Source organism: Ischnura elegans, chromosome 4, assembly GCF_921293095.1.
Source record: "Ischnura elegans chromosome 4, ioIscEleg1.1, whole genome shotgun sequence".
In the NCBI taxonomy this organism is placed as follows: domain Eukaryota; kingdom Metazoa; phylum Arthropoda; class Insecta; order Odonata; family Coenagrionidae; genus Ischnura; species Ischnura elegans.
The window spans coordinates 51080949-51099794 of record NC_060249.1 but is presented as its reverse complement, the minus strand read 5'-3'; the positions used below and the strand labels follow the sequence as shown (position 1 = coordinate 51099794).

The 18846-nt window shown below is 37.7% G+C and overlaps 1 protein-coding gene across 1 annotated transcript in view; it reads right to left on the bottom strand.

Annotated features, from left to right (window-relative positions):
* Nucleotides 1-3404: 3404 nt before the first annotated feature.
* Nucleotides 3405-18846, bottom strand: part of LOC124157437 (NFX1-type zinc finger-containing protein 1-like) — a 100627-nt gene continuing 85185 nt past the window's right edge. The window contains exons 9-11 of the mRNA XM_046532136.1: nt 16671-16894; nt 11185-11450; nt 3405-4185 (exon numbers count right to left, since the gene is read on the bottom strand). Of these exons, the coding sequence (XP_046388092.1) occupies nt 3458-4185; nt 11185-11450; nt 16671-16894 (1218 nt within the window). The 3' untranslated portion in view covers nt 3405-3457. The remainder of the gene's footprint in view (nt 4186-11184; nt 11451-16670; nt 16895-18846) is intronic.

The window sequence follows — 18846 nt, the reverse complement described above, 5'->3', positions numbered from 1 at the left end:
ACACACTCAAGAACAAATATCACTTCACGACTTTCACTATCACTGAATGGATGCACGAATTACTTAATTCGTCACTGCGGGCATTTAGCACAGGTTAAATAATAATCAAATAAATAACTGTTTTCTCCGCAACCAACAACTTCACCACAACACAGTTGACCATGTGCTCGTAAACTGTCCGGATAACGGTATCGGTTATTGCGGTTATATCTTCTATAGGTAGGTAGCAGCACCACGCTATCTTTCCGTCCTTGTTGAGAACCTGTTCACTAGCTGTTCATTGTTTTCTGTTCGTACCCTGTACCGTGAAACGGACTATGAACCGGCCCTTGCCTGTTGACTGTCCGTTCACTGTTGTCTGTTCGTTCCCAGTCCGCTGAAACAACAGAGAACATACTCTTTGGCTGAAACATACGGCCCCTGCCTGTAATTGGCGAAGTAAAGTACTAAACGTGCGTTAGCCGAGCAGATAGCTAATATAATTTGCGTGCTCACTTCAATAACCGTCATCCGTGGTTGATGGTAATCGTGATAATGAATTCAACCGTATATAATTACTGTTTAAGTAGATGATATTTTCTTTGGATTCAATTAAACTTCCTTGTACTCAATTAAATTTGGATTAATCCAAATTGTTGTCCAAATTCCGAAACTTAAAACAATTGTTCGTACGTTGTTCATAATTTGTTCTCAAAATCTCCAAAAGGTTCCAAACTGACAGCGAACAGGCATTATTTTTACGTAAATCGATAGGGTGTTTAGTGTTTGTTCACTGTTGTCTGTTCATTCCCTGTTCGGTGAAACAAACTACCAACCGGCCCCTGCCTGTTAAAATCTTGTTCACTATTGTTCCCGAAATGCTTGTTGCCTGCCTGTTAAGGAACAAGCTGCAAACAGAGTACAAACTGTTGGTAGGCTGTTCGTAAGTTGTTCCTACTTGTGAGTGACCCGAGATTGTTCGTTGCCTGTTTATACTCTGTTCACTAATCTCCAACAGGCTATCAACAGACTTCAAACGGACAGCGAACAGGCATTGTTGTTTCAGAAATCGACAGGGTAAGAAAAATTGGTACATATTCACTAAATCATTAGAATTCTATAATTTGCTAACTCTTAAGAATTTAATTGATCTATTTATGTAGAAATAAATGCTCTTCAAATAGGCAAAGGGAGCTCATTAAAAGAAGAAAGGAACATGGCAACATCAGTATTGAGCGAGAAGCTCTTGAGTTTGCTGTTTGTGATGAATTTTCGTTAAACTAAGAGTTAGGATTGTCTTTGCTACTTCTCAAAAGTCATAAGTGTGACTTTCATTAACATATGTCATCATAATCATTGCAGCCACCATAACATAATCTATTTCTCCCAACAAAACCTTGAAATATCCACAGTGAAGCTCATATGTGTCAGCATTTGCAAAGATTAGCATATTGTACAATTATTGTGGATATTTGTTTGCTTAGTAGTCTACAGTTAGCATTATTAATCATGGTGCATTTGCTCAAAATGTGAGACCACTTTTCAAACTTACATAATTCAATAGTGAAGTGAACTTAAGTTGTTTAAGCCTTCGAGACCACATAATGGTTTTACTTAGAATATTTGCGTATTCCTCCTCCTTTCAGGCCACATATGCATTGCTAAACATTTTCTTTTTCATTTAACGCTGACTTTTGTTCCATACTGTGATATTTCCATCACCTTGTAATGATGTCTTTAATAAATGCACCTTCACAAAAGAAATATGTATACCAGAGCTAGAGTTCAGTTCTTCAAGATGCCTTTTCCTCAATGCAGATATCTAATAGAATAAAGTTGAATTGAAATCAATTAACCATTGAGTTGATTTTAATGAAGACCACCATTCAGTATGAAATGACTGCAGGTGAATCGTAATAACGTTGAGTGTATCATTCACTTTAATTTTAATATGTAATATAAGTGTACATGAACTCCAAATATACATTGTCTGAATTAATGTCTGGAGTACATAAATATGAAAGGGCTTGTAACACACTTTCAAAGAAAAAATGCTTTATTGATGCATATGTATTCCAGATGCATACTTACAGGGCCATTTCTGTACAGCTTTTACATTATTGTTGATTTCTTATAGAAAGATAATGCATCAGAAAGAGCGAGCAAACAAACATAGCAACCCATATAAAGACTACAACACATTTAAAATATTTTTCCTTCAAGGAAAGATTTGCTCCAAAAACTTTTAAGAGCCACAATATAAAACAAATACCATAGTAATTTCAAAACTTACCATCACATACAGATTAATACTCAAGTCTTCAACCTATTTAACTCTTAGTCCTCTATGATTAAAAATGTCATTTAACATGAAAACAGTAGTTGTGAGTGAACCTATACGAGATTTGTTATGTAAATTACACAATGAAGAGCTTGAAAACAGAGCTTGCACAGCCTTCAATGCTAATTACATAAACAGATTTGTACCAAAAAACTGTAATGATAACTTATAACTCCAATGCCTTAATTGAGTAACTCTAAAATGGGAATAATGAGTAGCCTAAAAAGGATAAAAAGGCCATTGCCATTCATATAAACTACATATGCCCAAAATGGTTTAGTATGAGAGACTACAAATGACCCTGATGGCTCTTAGTATAGATGAGTATTCACTGATCGAAGTTTGCTAAAAAACTAATGATCAAGCATGGACATTAGTTATTACATAGCTAATTTCCAATAAAGAATCATTTTAATTGAATAGGCATTTTCATGGGGGAATGTCAGAACTCTACCATATGCATAAATCCATAATGGATCAATAAGCAGATACATAATAATTCAAAACATGCATTGGCTTATGAAATTACACAAGGGAGCATACTAAAAGAATAAATTGGCTTTGATTCGATAGCAAACCTCCTGCAAATAATCACATCCTTTTTCCATGCAATATTTATAAAAACAACACTCATTAAGTGCACACATATCGGGGGTTTTGACTCCAACATTCAGCGATAGAATCTTTCCTAATAAATGCTTAGATTATAAAAAATAACTAGGACAAGGCTACTCTTCATATCTAGATAGTTTTAAAAGAACAGTATGAGAATGAGATTGACCACAAGAGGGATTGTTAAAAAAATGTTCCCATGATTAACTCATAGTAAATGTATCAACAATATGTAAGACAGCTTGACAAGTAACCCATATCAGTCTAAATTGAAGGAAAATGAGACCAACATTTGAAATATTCAAGTATAATAGCCACTACTTCAGGATACTTCCAATCCAAATTTTCAAAAGACAATCCAAATGATTATTAATCATATAATATTTAACATTATCATAGGAAACAAAATTTTAAAATTATCTGTCAATAATTTGATAGTAATTATGCTTCAGTTTTGCCAGCTATTAATGCCAATATTAACTGCAGTCAAAATGAAAATTTGTGCATGGATGACCACAGCAATAATTACTTCAAAAGTAAAAGATTTGAAAAAAATTGGTGACTGCCTCCCGATATTTCACCATTGCACTGATTACAATTAGTTGCTTGTTTACCTTGTTCTAATCCACAAACAGAAAAAATGCGACCATTTGGACATCCATACCAACTACCCTCATGTAGATCAAACACAATATTCCTTGGTTTCAAAGGGAAAATGGAAAAGATGGCGAAGAATGAGTGGAATTCTTCACTGTTTAAAGACACCAAAACTTTACTGAGTTGTCTTATCATTTCTAAATACTCTCCTTTGAGAAATGCACGAGGATTATCAACCCACTTCTGAAATTTTTCATATTCCTTTTCACATTCAACCAACTTCTGATGTTTTTCACTTGTGGAATTTTTCATATTTTCCCTTCTACTGGTGGCCATACTGCTTTCCAAGGCACGTAACCTCGTCAAAATAAGAATGCGCAGAAATTCTCCCTCGTAGTCACTAAACTCTTGAGGAGTTATATTGTGAACATTTCCCAAAAGTATTTTAATCAGAGAGTTTGCAGAATCCACACATTCCTGCTCCATTTTGGAAGAACCCATCTTGCCCCTAAGGTCACGTAAATGACAAATGATAGACAATACAAAATTCATACGAGCTTCCAGGGAGTATGGAATGACAGCTGGACCATGCGACTTCTTATTTCTTTTTGTAAACTCACTCAACTTATCTACAAGCTGAAAGCTCTCCTTGAAATCTGTAAATTATTCAAAGAAAAGTGTTGTCATGCATTTTCACAAAATCAAGGTGAAATTAAAATGATTCTGTTATAATGTTTGGAAGGAAATTTCTTAGCTTTTCTACAAAAACCATTGTTGAATGTTATCCGTTGTGCCTCACAACTGAGTCTGAATATTATTTCTGCACACAACATTTGGCGACGAGGATGGGATACTGATATCCCGCAGTATTTTTTTAAATTTTATTTCACACGTAAGTGAGAATGAATTCATCAGGGTCGAGTTTCGAGGGGACGCTGGGGAATCTTCCAAGTTTTTCTTCAGTGCTTGTTTTTGTAGAAAAGCTAAGAAATTTCCTTCCAAACATTAAATATGGAATTCTACAAAGTAAAGGCCTCAACAATTCAGTGCATGATTCTGTTATGTTTGAGAACAACATATACAATGTCTGATGGTCGGAGGTGAACAACCTCACCCTAAAGTGTGTCACTTCCCATCATACCTTGTAAAACCAGGGACAGGTAGAAATGTAGTTTCAATAACTACTAATGGGCACAGGTACTCAACAATTTCCAGTAAATATTTACTAGTAATTACTAGAGGTCCGTGAAATATGCAAGATGGGATATTGCAAAATAACACGAAATAACACAAAATAATGCGAAATTGGTTTACCAATAAAAACGAAATTTTGTATTTTTTGCGATTTTATGTGAATTAGCGAAAAAATCACATCTTATGAGTCTTAGGGCCGTATTTTTAAACAATACTGTTATCGCCGGAGTGGGATGAGAAAGAGTTGTATCTCCATCTACTATTCGCAGTCAAGAACGTTCCTACAGCAACAACAAACTCTTCCTCTTCGAAGTAGTGAGTGTTGAGTTGATCGCTGCAATTCTCATATCTACATCTTGCTTTGTGTGACGTTTGCTGCCCACAGTTCATTGCAGCAAGAACGCATCAGCAAAAAGAAGGATCGCTTTTATTAATAAATATGGAGGACAACGAGATGGACAGTGTCATGTATTGTGCATGTGATTGTAATGTTGTAATGTAATTGAAATGTGTTTTGAATCAGGCCATCTTGTTAAGGGATATTCAGCAGTGCTTTCTTTCGTGTTGCATGTTGGGCGGAAACACGCGGGCAAAGACAGTCAATTTCCGGGTGTCGAACGCGAGCCCTGGCCTTACCTAAATCATTTGTGTTGCTGGCTAAATAAATCCGTTGTGCCTCACAACTGAGTCTGAATATTATTTCCGCACACAACAGACAGGATTACAAGGGAAGAGATGAAGTTGTTGATTGGCATCATAACTAGCATCTGGAGGTGTTGGAAAGCAAGAAGACGGATGCGAATCGAATGCGAAGAAGGCGAGAGCCTGGTTGGATGTGCAGGACGAATTTAATTCAAACGAATTTGTTCGGAAGGTAAGTATGTTTGGAAGTATGATGGTGATAAATGCATTGTCTGATAGTTGAAAAGATTTTTGTTTCAATGAACCCTTAATTATGAAAAATGGTTGCTGATTGATCGCTAACTATTTATCAAAGTCATAATTTTAACACTATCCATAAATTCGGAGATATTTTCATGAAGAGCCATTCTGCGATTGCGACTATCCATGCTCGGCAGTTCGCGAGACAACTTGCTCATTTTCAACAAAAATCTAACATTACTCGTGTAACTCTGTTGGTCACATGTACGTAGCTTGAGTTGATAGAAATCATTCATTTGTTTTGGTGTTTAAAAACCGGTGAGAAGCTTTGACTTTTTTAAAATTCTTTTCTGAAATCCTCATAAAGTGCATTTTGTTGGTAGATTGCAAAAAATCTTCGTGATTATGTCACGGCCAGAGATTTTCCACGAAAAGTATTTCCCTTCATTTCCAATACAAGACGAGATGTGATTCGCACCATGCAATACCAGTAAATCTTATTTTCCTACGCCGAAATTAAAAGCTTCACAACAATAATTCCAAGTTAATGGAATGTAAATGGAATTATTATTGTGAAGCTTTTGGTTTCAGCGTGTAGCGGCGGGGTAGGGGTAACAATTAAAACGACTCCGCAATGGTGGCGGAGTTGCTGTAATTGTTATTTCGTGGCAAAGTAAATAAAAATTCGTGAATATACGTGGTGTACGTGTAGCATTATCAATTGTGGCTGTAGTGATGGATATTTATTTTTGGTTTGGTTACAAGTCCAGTGATATATTTTGTGTCATAAACCTCAATGTAACGGATAATTTTTCTACCTCACAGCGTACCGCCAAGCAATTGAGAAAGAATTGGGATAATATTAAGATGAGGAAACAGGAAGAGCTGGCGAATGAAAGGCAGGAGATGATGAAGAGTGGTGGCGGACCAATGACATCCACCAGTAAGGAATATTTGCCACCAAAGATGGAAATAGCCTTGCCATCCGTCTCCTACTCTCCGCCGAATGCTGGGGACTGTGATGTGTTGGCGGTCCCTAGCGTTTCCCCGGTGGATAGGGATGGGACCTTGGATTGTTTACTTCCTCTCAACATTTCTGAGACATCAGGCAAGTTGATTAAAAAAAGCAGGTATGTTCTTATCATTATTGAAGGGAATTCCTTAATGCCATACTGAGATTATTATCGAGTAAAATATTATCATATGGCATCTGATCCGTCAGTCAAAAAATATTAAATGTGTACAGTATCATGATTGCGTTCAAAGGAATACAACTTCATTAAAGAGAAATTGACCTGCATCATACTATCCTTTGTATTATGTGGTTATTTTTCTGCGACTTTTATAAAATGTCATTGCATATAAAATATAATCATCATGATTAGAGTTAAGTTGAGTTACTTGATGCTATTTCCAGGAATTATATCACATGATTTTCATTAATCAACGGTAAACTTTCTTATTTTTCCTCTGAGTTAAATGACCACAATCGAGAGGAAGCATACACTCCGAGGATGCAATCTGCAGGGACTCCTTGCAATACAAAAAGGCATAATTAATCAGGGAAGCGGCCATTGAGAAGGAAATGGAGGCTAGGCTGGGACTCATGGCATCTTACAATGAAAAGTAGGATGCCATCCAGCGGATCCGGAAGAGAGAAGCAGAGATTGCTTGTGCCATCAAGGAGCAGGAACTAGCCAATGCCAAGGCTGCTGGACACATCATCCAAATGGAGGAGGAATTTAAGAGGTGTATCCAAAGCATACAGCTTCAAACAGAGGAGGCGAAGTTGAAGCGTGTGGTACTTGTTATGATATATCTTGCTTGGTGTTGCTTGTGCTTTCATGTTAAAATTCTCCATTATCTTCATGTTTTTAAAGTCATTTGCTAATGATTATCTGCCAAAGGGTATTCAGGGAAAATATATTCATTGCAATTAACTAATTTTAGGGATAATGAAAACGAAATACATGTAGATAGAAATATTTAAGTTTGATGCACGTTTCAGATTGAGCCTCAGCAGAATAGGCAAATTAGCGATGGGAATTCAAACTTTAAAATACTGGTACTAGCCTTAGGCTCAGTTTATGGAGGCTTTCAATTTTGAAAACCAGTGTGATAAAATTGAATCCATACAATGCTCTCTGAAATGAATTATTACACCAATGAAGATATTAAAAGAATGTGAATGATCTTTGTGTTTGCATGTGGATATTAAGGTATAATGCATACTTTGAGGGGCCTAATTATGCCTGTATTATTGCATGAAGTTTATATGTATCATATGCTTATACAGTAAACTCTTGATTTTACGAAGTCAGTGGGACCGGAAAATTGGCACTTCGTAAAGTCAAGTTTCGTTATTTCAAACCTTTTTCATAAGTCACGAAAAAAATGTTTGCTTTTGTTTCTACTGCCCTTTTTTGTCTTTATTGGTCTTATTTAAATGTTTTTGGTGGTCATTCTCGTTATTATTCATAGAAAAGGCTTTTTGTTATCCATTTATGCGGTGAAAGATCGTTAAATAATTATACCACCATAAAATTCCCATTTCTCGTTCATACTTCAACATCAACGATCGCTTAAGAAATTCCTGACCACTTTAGAAAACGTAATCAAATAATGAATTGCAAAGTTTATTATAAGAATTTAATGTTATAAATTTGTGGTTAGGAGCGAATAACAGCAATTAAGTACGCGTTAGATAGATATTTGTTTCCAGCACCCACGGAATTTTAGCGGCAGCCGGCCTAACCGCCATTTATGTCGCCCTCTATTGCTCAGTGACGAGAAAAAAAAAACGGGGGCCTCCACCCGTTTCCAAAATAACCTTCGTAAGTTAATATTTCGAGTTACTCTGTATATTCAGTTGAATGTGCTACCTTTTCCATTGGTTATTTTTGTTGAGATTCAGTTACGATTATAAATTACGTAGGATATGATTATCTTCTGGCGAATATTTGAAGTAAATTCTGTTTTGAGTTCTCCATCCGGATACTGTGTTCCATCATCTTTGCAGACGTTGCTACGAAAGACTTCATTCTTCATCACGACCATATTCTTCATACCGAGTGTGAAGTGCTATGTTCATATAGTATTTCTCTCTTCTTTTATGCCGACAGGAGCAAGGTTCCAACCGGAAAACAACAAGAGAAACATCTTCCATTATCGGAGAAATAAATAGAGAATCGTTATTATCCGCATTGATTGTTTTCCTACAAGAGATGTTTCATAATTTCACAAGGTGTGTGAAGTATTGGTTCACTTGCGTGAATTCTCAAAAATGTCACGCAAAAACTTGTACCTTCACCTCATTTAGTTTTCCTGTTCCTTTCTCCGCCGTATTGAAAGTTATGCAAAGGATCATTGACATAGAGAAAAGATTTTCTTAGCTTTAGCACTAAAAAATAGTCGCGCCATAACCGTAAATAAATATAGTGTGGAAAGAGCAAAGAAAATAATTTCAATTGAAACGTCAGCATAGAAGAAGAGAGACAATTATAAGCGTGGCACCATTTCCCTGATAGTAGAAGATACTTCTTCAGCCTCTCTCCCATTAATAACTTACCCCCGTTGCAGGTAAAGATGAACCATGCCCTTCTCCACAATCGGGGAACGTTCCCAGTGGGAGGGGTGAATAGGAGTGGAATGGGGATTGCCTGAGGAAAGAAGTGGTCAGCATATGGTGGGGTGGAGGGGGCAGGAGAAAGAAAGGTGGGGAAAGGGCCTTCAGCTCTGCCTCAGTTTACGTTTGGGGGTCGTATTTTTCTACGACGCACTCAATGCTCCGTAGCCTTAGGGAGGGAGTGAAGGGAAATACTGGGGAAGGAGGGATTTGGGATGCGTAAGGTGGGTGTCGGCAAGATCAGCAGAAGGCCGCGGGAGGAAGTTAACAAAGACTTTGGAAAGAAAGTTCCCTCGGCATGGGAAAACGGGGAGACGTGCGAGAAGAAAGCTCATGGTAAGAGTTAGAAGTGCGTCTTCATTACGAGTAGCCTGAAAAATAAGTTGGTGGTTAATAGAGCCCAATACTGAAGATATTTAAGTTGTTTATTCAGGAAGGCTGTTGTAAACACAAAAAGATATTGCTAAAAAAATCTGTTTAATTTTTCTTTTTGCCCTTCTCCATCGCCGCTTCCACCATGGTTTCTCACTTGCATAAATGGGAATGAAATTGGGGACCTAACTAGTTAGCCAGATCAAAATATCTTAATGTTTGGATGGCAGCAGGTACTTTTTTTATTTGGTGAAATTACTTCTTTACTTTCATCTTCGTCGTCACTGCTATTCTGACTAGTCCCGTCCGCTGCTTCTTCCGATGCAGGTACCGGCGTCGCATTGTTGCAAGCCCGGAGATCATCGTCATGGGCAATATAATCGTTTGATGTTGCGCGCTGTGCTCTTCCTGCTTTTTCCAAGAACTTTTCAAAATCATCTTTTAGCCTCTAATCTCATCAGCGATTTTATCCGCTGCAGCTTCCTGAAGGTATAACGTAACGAATCCATCATAGCCATGATATTAAAACAATAGAATTACTAGTAGGCGATTAGTATCAATTACCAACCTCGAGAACATCCTCATGATGCGATATCAAAGGGAATCCGGCCGATTTCCAGCAATTTGCGATTATAGTGGAGTACGTCTTTGAACCGTGTTTCTGCGATGAAAAATGAAAATTTTATTAACTTGGCCATTTTAGTAAAGTTTACAAAATCGTTATTTCTCGTCGCATAAACACGGTTCAGAGACGTACTTGAATGCCTGATTGGCAGGAGTGCGATGCAAACAATTATTTTTTTGATGATGGCATTGATTGATAGATTTTCAAAATGCAGTTAGAACGGTCAGTTTTGGGGAGAGAGGCCCCCCGCTCGGAGGGTCGAAGAAAGGAGCTAGCGAGGGTTAGCTCGTCGAGGAAAGGGTCCCGGATTAGGGACCCTTCGAAGTGCTTCGGCGAAAAGTGGTCAAGTAGTCTTCGAAGTACGTCAAAGCAGCCTGCTTTGCGAACGTACCAAGTACGTTCGCAAAGGTTTAATTAGGAGTGTACGAAATACCCCGCGCGACCTTCCTGACATGTTTAACTACGAAGTATTGTCGATGCGATGTTTACGAATAGGCACGTAAATAGGGGCATTATGTCAGTCGCGATATTTTACTGAACTCCTACTTCCCCTAAATTCCCACCGTGAGGTTTTAGGCGAACCCTTTCTCCCCAAAGTTGCACTATCATTTACGATTTCACACTTTTGATGAACCACAGTTGGAAGCGCTGATTTTTTTAGCTACTTACCCCGGCGTAACTAGTTTTGTTGACAAATATTTCGCCATAGTTCGTATAAACGAATACGTTTCGCTCCTGGGGACCGATCCGAGGTTCGTAAGTTCAAAACATTTCGTATAATCGAATAACGCCATGTAATTACCATAGGCTTTTCGCCGGGACCGCCATATCACTTCGTATAATCAAAAACTTCGTAAAATCCTGCTTAGTATAATCGAGAGTTTACTGTATCAACATTGGTAATTTTATATATTTAAAACCTAATAATGAGGAATAATGAGAAAATTAAAAACTTACCCGATTCTAAGGGATACATCCTAAACTTGTCCAATAATTTCTCCACTTTCCTGCTGACTTGATGCAGATTACCAATCACCATGAACCTCACCTGATTCACACGGTTCAAACACAACTTGGCAGCATTTTTGTAGCGATAAGCTTGCAGAATGTCAACGTGACACACTGGACATTGTAACAGTTTCACCTCATGAGCAGACTCTGAAAGGCTCTTCTCCAAAGAAGTTGACTCAAACACGTGACCACAATCAGGCAACAAAACAAACCTGCAAGGAGAAGACGGGAAAAGCATTGTATTCGAGCACCTCAGACATAACTTCTAGCATTGAAAACTGAAAGATAAGCATGTACATATATCCAAAAATAAAAGGGGTCATTCACTCCCACTCAAAACCAAAAATCATTATAGGACATTGTTAGACTGATAAGAGAGATAAGCTATAGTGAGAAAAATCTTTCTTGCTACGCCATTGCCTCAGGGGTTTGAAATTAAAAAAAAAATATCCCAACACTCGCCACCCACTTGTGGTGAGTTGGTGACATCATTAGTTCCGGTGCATTTACTCATTCTGGGAGGATCACTCACTGCAGAAAGGAATTGCTCACAAGAATATAAACAACAACAAACTGAGTGAGGCCAATGTACGAGGTTGAGGAGTAGCCGACAAATGACAACCTGCTTGGCAGAGCTCATAATATAGTAACTAAACTGGTAACTAAATTCAGATTACAGCAGTGCCCACTAATAAAATAACCTGCTTAACCCTTTCAGTGCGGATGGCATAGCATTGATGCCCAGCGTAGGTCCTGCCAACGGGCGGGTGGCATCACATTGATGCCATGCCGCCCTATGTCCTTCAATCGCTCCCTACGATCCTCCGCTCTGTTCTTTCTACTCTCACGATGGTTTCCTGCACGCCCATTGGATTAGGCTACCTTGATATGGCCTCCATTTTTGAAAAAAGTTTATATTTTTTTAGTACATTTTTTTACATTAATGGAGCACTTTGTGGAGTAATGTGTAAGATTTTTCGCCATTACAAAAAAATTAAAATGTGAAATTTCTTTACTTTTCTGAATATTTGCGCTAAATGTTGCCAGATTTGAAGTTTATTATCCCCGTTTTAGTCGTATTAAATTTTTTGTAAACAATATTTAGTCATAACCTTCCTTTCATCTCACCAACGAAAAATATTTTCGTATTTCAAAATATGGTCACCATACACACGCTAAACACAGTTGAATAATCTGTTTCTGTTTTTATTATTGTTTAAACTTAATATTTACATAATGCCGTTTTAACTCATAACATTCTTCCATAACATATTTGCAACTCATTTTCTGAACGATCCTTTCAATAGGGGTTTGATTATATAGGTTTCGGAAAAAGAAATAGATTTTTTCGACTTTTTCTCATTTACTTCGTATGAGTTTGTTGAAGTTACTAGGCGCGAATAATTACGTCCACCAATTCGTTATTCACGGGAAATATTGAGGGTTCTAGGAAAACTTTTATATTTATTTAATTTTGAAAGAGAAATTAGAATTGGGGAAATCATTGGGGAAATGGTGCTCAAAAAAAAGAGAGTCGTTTTATGTCACCGCGGAATAGACTACAAGTCGCTCTGTGTCGCCTGTTATCTCTATTTTTAGAAGTATTTTTGCCATTCTTATAAGAAATGCATGCAAATGCAAAGTATTCTGTTATGTGCATGTCGTGGAGAAGGTGAGCTCTTACTTCTCAGTTTTTTTGACTCTCGCCATTAGTAAAGTCTCTACTTCGGACATCTTTCGATTGCGTGTATTTTCACTCCCCTATAGAGATTTTATTTTTTTATAATATTACCGTACAGCCTTTTTCTATTGGAAATATCAGGATTTTACATATATTTAGCCACTTACGTGGAGTATGGGAGAAACCTTTATTTTTAATTTTATTCCTATTTTCAAACCCCAAGGACCGTTTATGTATCAGCCTTAGGTGAACTAGGCTTAGAATATCTCCTCGCAATAAAACTACCTCTGGCACAATTTACTCAAGTGTATGCCTGGAACACTGCATTGGGTCTTCTCCGCGTAGGTCTTTTTAACTTTGAAGCAATTTACATATTTTACTTCGACCAAATAGAGCTATTATAATTAGATAAGACCGAGCATAGGAATCTTACTCGTAGGGAATGGGAGATATTTTTAGTCTGATATACCTAATGTGCGACTGTATTAAGTATTGCAAGATGGCCATCCATTCCAGATTATTGGAAAATGTAGGAAAATAACTTCGATTTTTCTTGTCTTCACACCACTTTTTCCCGAGACCGATTTCAACTAATTTTCCGTTGCATGCATTTTGGCAGGGACCCTGGAGTAGATGATCCGATACCAAGAGACCCCTTGCATAAAGTTCGACCCCTTTTGAAATTATTCACTCAAAGAATGAAATAAATTTACTATCCGAGTAAAGAACTCTGATTCATGAGTCCATGTTGCTTTGGCGCCACAAACACGGCATAACATTATATATGCTTTCAGGGCCTAATGGCCTTGTGCAAGATGCTATAATTTACACAGCGGCGAAGGATCCTGATGTGGGAGGTAGGGGACATGCAAACAAAGTCGTGCGAAAATTAATCGATAGATTTCATCTCTGTGGACACAGTTTATACAGTCGCGAAGCCACGATTTTGAAATGAGGGGTTTTTGCCGGAGATTTTAGGGCCCTTACGGAGGGTGCGGGGGCCATCTTACCCGTTTTTGGCGCCTCAACGGGGGTTGTAACCCATAACCCCCCTTCCATGGCAACACTGCTGAGTTTATGCATGGAAAATTATAATAATCTCTTGAAATATCTATTGAGTTACTCAAAAAAGACACACCTATGAAACTCTAAGGACAAACAGAAAAAATAATACACCTCACGTTCTTATAACGACTAAAAAGTGGCTCTGATGATATATGATGTGCAGAAGTTCCAGGGCTGTGTTTGAACCCTTTTTTCAAAGAATTCCACAATTATAAGTTAGTTTTTATAGCATTAACGCAAAAGAAAATGTCAAAAAGATAAAATAACTTTCATATGTTTGCATACAAATCTAAGTTGCTGGTAAATTTAAAAATTTATAAATGTGAAGATTAAACTTCGAAAACTTTTATTTGCTCAAAATTTGATGCATGGAAAGTGGATGATAACTGAAAATATTTTTATCTTCTTTCATAATTCAACTCCGCCATCATTTCAGAAATTATTTTAAGCTTCTTAGTTGCTACGTAAATATTAGTTGCCCGTCGTCACCTAATGTTTGTGTAACGGGTTGCATAATATCCGGAGCATTTTTTCACATGGGTGCGGATGGCATCACTGTGATGCCATTAACAAATTGTTTAATAAATAGTGAAATGAATATAAAAATCCTTTTTTCATTGAAATCGTTTACATATTTTCGAAAAACAAAGTGAATGCAGTGAAAAAAAATTCTCCGCCAATGTGAAACAACTCTGAGAAAATGTTACGCAATGAAAGGGTTAAGGGAAAGAAAAAAATAATTTGCATTAATAAACTGCAGGTAGCTTTTAACACGCATCCCGGCCCTCTTTCTAAGGATTATGCCTACTCCAGCATTACCATTTAACAGTCCTGTGTGTATCATTCTGTAGCTTCCACTCCAAAAGTCTCCTTCCTGGGGCCACTTCATTTTGCTGATACCTAATACATCGAGGTTCATTCGTCGCATCTCCACCTTCAAGTGCTCTAGCTTACCGCAGGTACGAAGTGATCTGACGTTCCACGTTCCTATCCGTAACATTCTATCATCTTTGACCAATGTACCCTCTCGAGTAGTCCCCGCCCGGAGATCCGAATGGGGGACTAGTTTACCTCCGGAATATTATACCCGAGAGAATTCCATCATGTCATTATATAAATTTAGTGGAGTAGCTGCGACTTCTCGGGATGATAATGTGGTGGGTGGTTTCCCCTTGCCTTCCACATCGCAGTACTACAGCCGTTAAAGTAAATGTTACCACGCCCGTAGTGGAATGCGTGTTGCTGTGCCGACCAGTATGGTCTCCACCTTCGCACATGTGAAGAAGAGCTGCTGCCCTCTCCCCCAGGTGATGAGAGGCATAATTGTTGGCGGCCCCCAGTCGCCAAGTCACGGTATCTTCACTGGTTCCGGTATCATTTAAGTGGTCTACCTTACCCAAGGGTAGCCCAATACCCCCTCAGAACACCGCCGCTTTTTGTCCACGACTGCTTATTCGACAAGAGAACTCGCTTATCTTGCAGCTAACCTCTATATCTGAAGGTCGGCCCACCATCCGCAACCCAGTGGACGCACTCGGTGGCTTTAAGCTCAGCCGCGAGGCAACTACTATATGAGAGGGAGAATAAATTCTGAGATCTAGTGTGTAATGCAGGTATACTTATATCAATAATACCTAACAAATCAGCACATTGGACTTTGTTATTACACCCAATTAGAAAGAAAATTGCAACAAACCCTTTCAGCTCCTCACGATAGAGATTGAGGAAAAAATTGAGTAAGAGTAAAAATCATGCACGGATAATCCGCAACCCAGATAAACCGGAGCCAGATAATCGGGAGTCTGCTGTATGTTGCAAATTTCAGAAAACCAGCCTCCTTGAGCCCAAGCCTCTGATGTTTTTTTTTCATTTCCAAAATCACACGAACTATAAATCATTGTCTTTGAAGGAAAATATCAAGTTACACGAGAACAATCGAAACGTGTTTCATCCCTACCCTATCTCAATAACTGACCTTTTTCTGCCTACCTGTTTCAATTCTCCGTTTCTGGAGGACAAATGCTAGGTGAGTGACTTTCTGGTCCCAAAGATGTCTTGATAGCTTTGACCAAATGCGACACATTTCTGGCGATATTTTTAACTCTTTCAGCACTAATTGATTGCCACAAAGTTTTCTAGTTACAGCAAGACCATACTAACATTCAACATTGTCCAAACAGCAAAATTTGAAAAGAAACAAGCATACCATTAGCCCCCTCAAACAAGTGGAAACAGGAAATGCCAATTGCATATATCACGTAGCTATAATAGTAGAATAATTCTGTGTTGCTTGTGCATAATGTGTTAAGTCCAAAAACCCCAAAAATGGGACTATCTCACCTAACCATCAAATGAATCATATAGAATCATTTGTGCATAGTGTGGTATGTCCAAACCTAATAACATATGCAAAATATGAGCTATTTATCTCACAATAATTCATACGCTTGGATTTATGATAGGCGAGTGAATTTTCAAATGCAGTTATCTCAAAACTATGATTGAGTGCTAAACACATTATGCGCAAGCAACACAGAATTTATCACACTGCTTAGCATTATCATTATAACAAGATTACAATTTGGTATATTCTTTTTAATAACTGGCATAAATAGTTTCAGCAAAGATGTGCCATTGGCAACAATACAGCCATATATGTCATAAAAAAACAATGTACAGCCATTACCTAGAACTTTTATCTCCTGTTGCGTTTAGAGAGGCCAAAGCATCTTCCACTTCTTTGGGATGGCAAACTCGGCATAGATTTGGACATCTTTCCCCACAAAATCCAATGCACTCATGTCCACAGCCTAATTTTCTTGTACATGGCTCGTTGCATGGAGGACGGTCACAGAAGTCAGAGCAGTTTTTCCTGCAAGTCTGATGCTCACAATGCCAGCCACATTTTTTCTAAAATATAAGAAAGTAATGGACACATGTAAAATAAAGTAGGCACAGACTTTCACCATTACCAACTTCTCAAAATGGTACTCTTTCCAGCAGCAGGGTGAATTTTTTTTGTAAGGAAAAAAATTAAATAGAATAATAAGGTAATTTTGGTGTGAATGATATTTCCTGTTTGCTGATTATACAGTAGAACTTGTTAAGTACGCTTCTGAAGGGACCACAAAAAATGAATGTACTAACCAGGAAAATGTGCTAGCGAGGAAAATAAATAATAGCAGTCGGGGTCATTGCAATCTGTGGAAAAGTCACCATAATTACAATCACTATCGGTAGTTCTCGTAGGATTGCCTTACTTTAAAAATTTGTCTAATGTCATCTGCTTTCGTGCCGTAAATCAAGTATTTTTAAGCTAAGCTTCGCATAGATATCCAGAGCATCGTCTGCTCCCACAGCAGTAGTCAAGTAAATACGCACATACTCCATAGCCTCGATGTCAAGTTTATGGAGTACATACTTGCAAATAAAATATTGTCTGACTTAGACAGTAAACTAGAATCTCTTGTTTTGTTATTCGATTTCTCCAAGGCCTTTGATTGCATCAATCACCACATATTACTATCGAAACTTCAGCAACTTGGCATCAGAGGTACTCCATATAATTGGATAAAATCATTTCTAAATAACAGGCAACAGAGTGTTTATGTAAATAAAGAGGGAACACCTAATGCATCACCCAAAAAAACAATTTCCTGTGGGGTTCCTCAGGGATCCGTTCTGGGTCCAGTGCTACTCCTAATATACATAAATGATCGCTCGATTAGGTCAACAGTTAACAATGATGTGCTAATCTCAATATATTATGGTGAATTCTATTCCCACGTTATTTATAGCATCCTTTTTTGGAGCCCTTTTCCCTGTGCTCATGCAGTTTTTAAAATACAAAAGAAGATAGTGAGACTCATGTGTAGTGCACCCCTTAGAGCCCCATGTCACCCTAGGTAATGTCTATTATTATTTCCTTATGTCTTTTTTTTTGTAACTTAACATTGACTTGCCATATATCATGGAACATGTATGTACCAAGATCTCCAGGCAAATAAATATATTATTATTATTATTATTTTGTTCTTTAATTTTCTTCAGTTTTCACTGAGTAGCTTTAGTGTTAAGAGCACGGGTGAGAAATTTTCTCGTGATATGACAGGTTGAAATTATTACAGCCTTTTGCAGTTTGATGTATGTATTTGGATGGAGGTTGAGTATTTTGAAACTATTTTGTATATGTTTTGGAATGATACCGGTAGCTGAGATGACAATTGGAGCTATATAAACCTGTTCCATATTCCATATTATAGGTTTGTATAGGCAGATCGTAATAGATTTTAAATGCGCCGTTTTCAAGCACTGTTTCAGGGTGGTACACATAATATGGGGTCTTAGTATCTATTAACTTGTGCTGGTAGGCCAGTTTTTGGTGGATAATTTTTGCAACTTGATTATGTCTACTTAAATATTCCGTATTAGCTAGCATCTTACAGCCAGATATAATGTGCTGGATTGTTTCAGGTACTTGAACATCTTCTACATTTTTCATCAATTATGCTTTTATCACCAAGGATGTACTTTGCATAATTTTTAGTGCGGATAACCTGGTCTTGTATTGCAAGCATGAACCCTTCGGTTTCTCCATAAAGTTCACCCAATGACAACCATTTGTTTGATGAGATTTTATCAACATATGGTTGATTGAGGTCATTGATGTGTCGTCCATGTAATTCCTTCTGGGCCCATACTTCTACCTTTCTATTTAATAGAACAGCTCCTGTGTTGGTTGCTTCATCGGTCGTGCCATTTTTTAGATTTAATGGTGTTAATTTGTTGTCGGCATATACTATTGATTTGTGAAGCTTCGAACTGTTTGATTTATCATAGAAGAAATGTTTTAGTCCATGAAT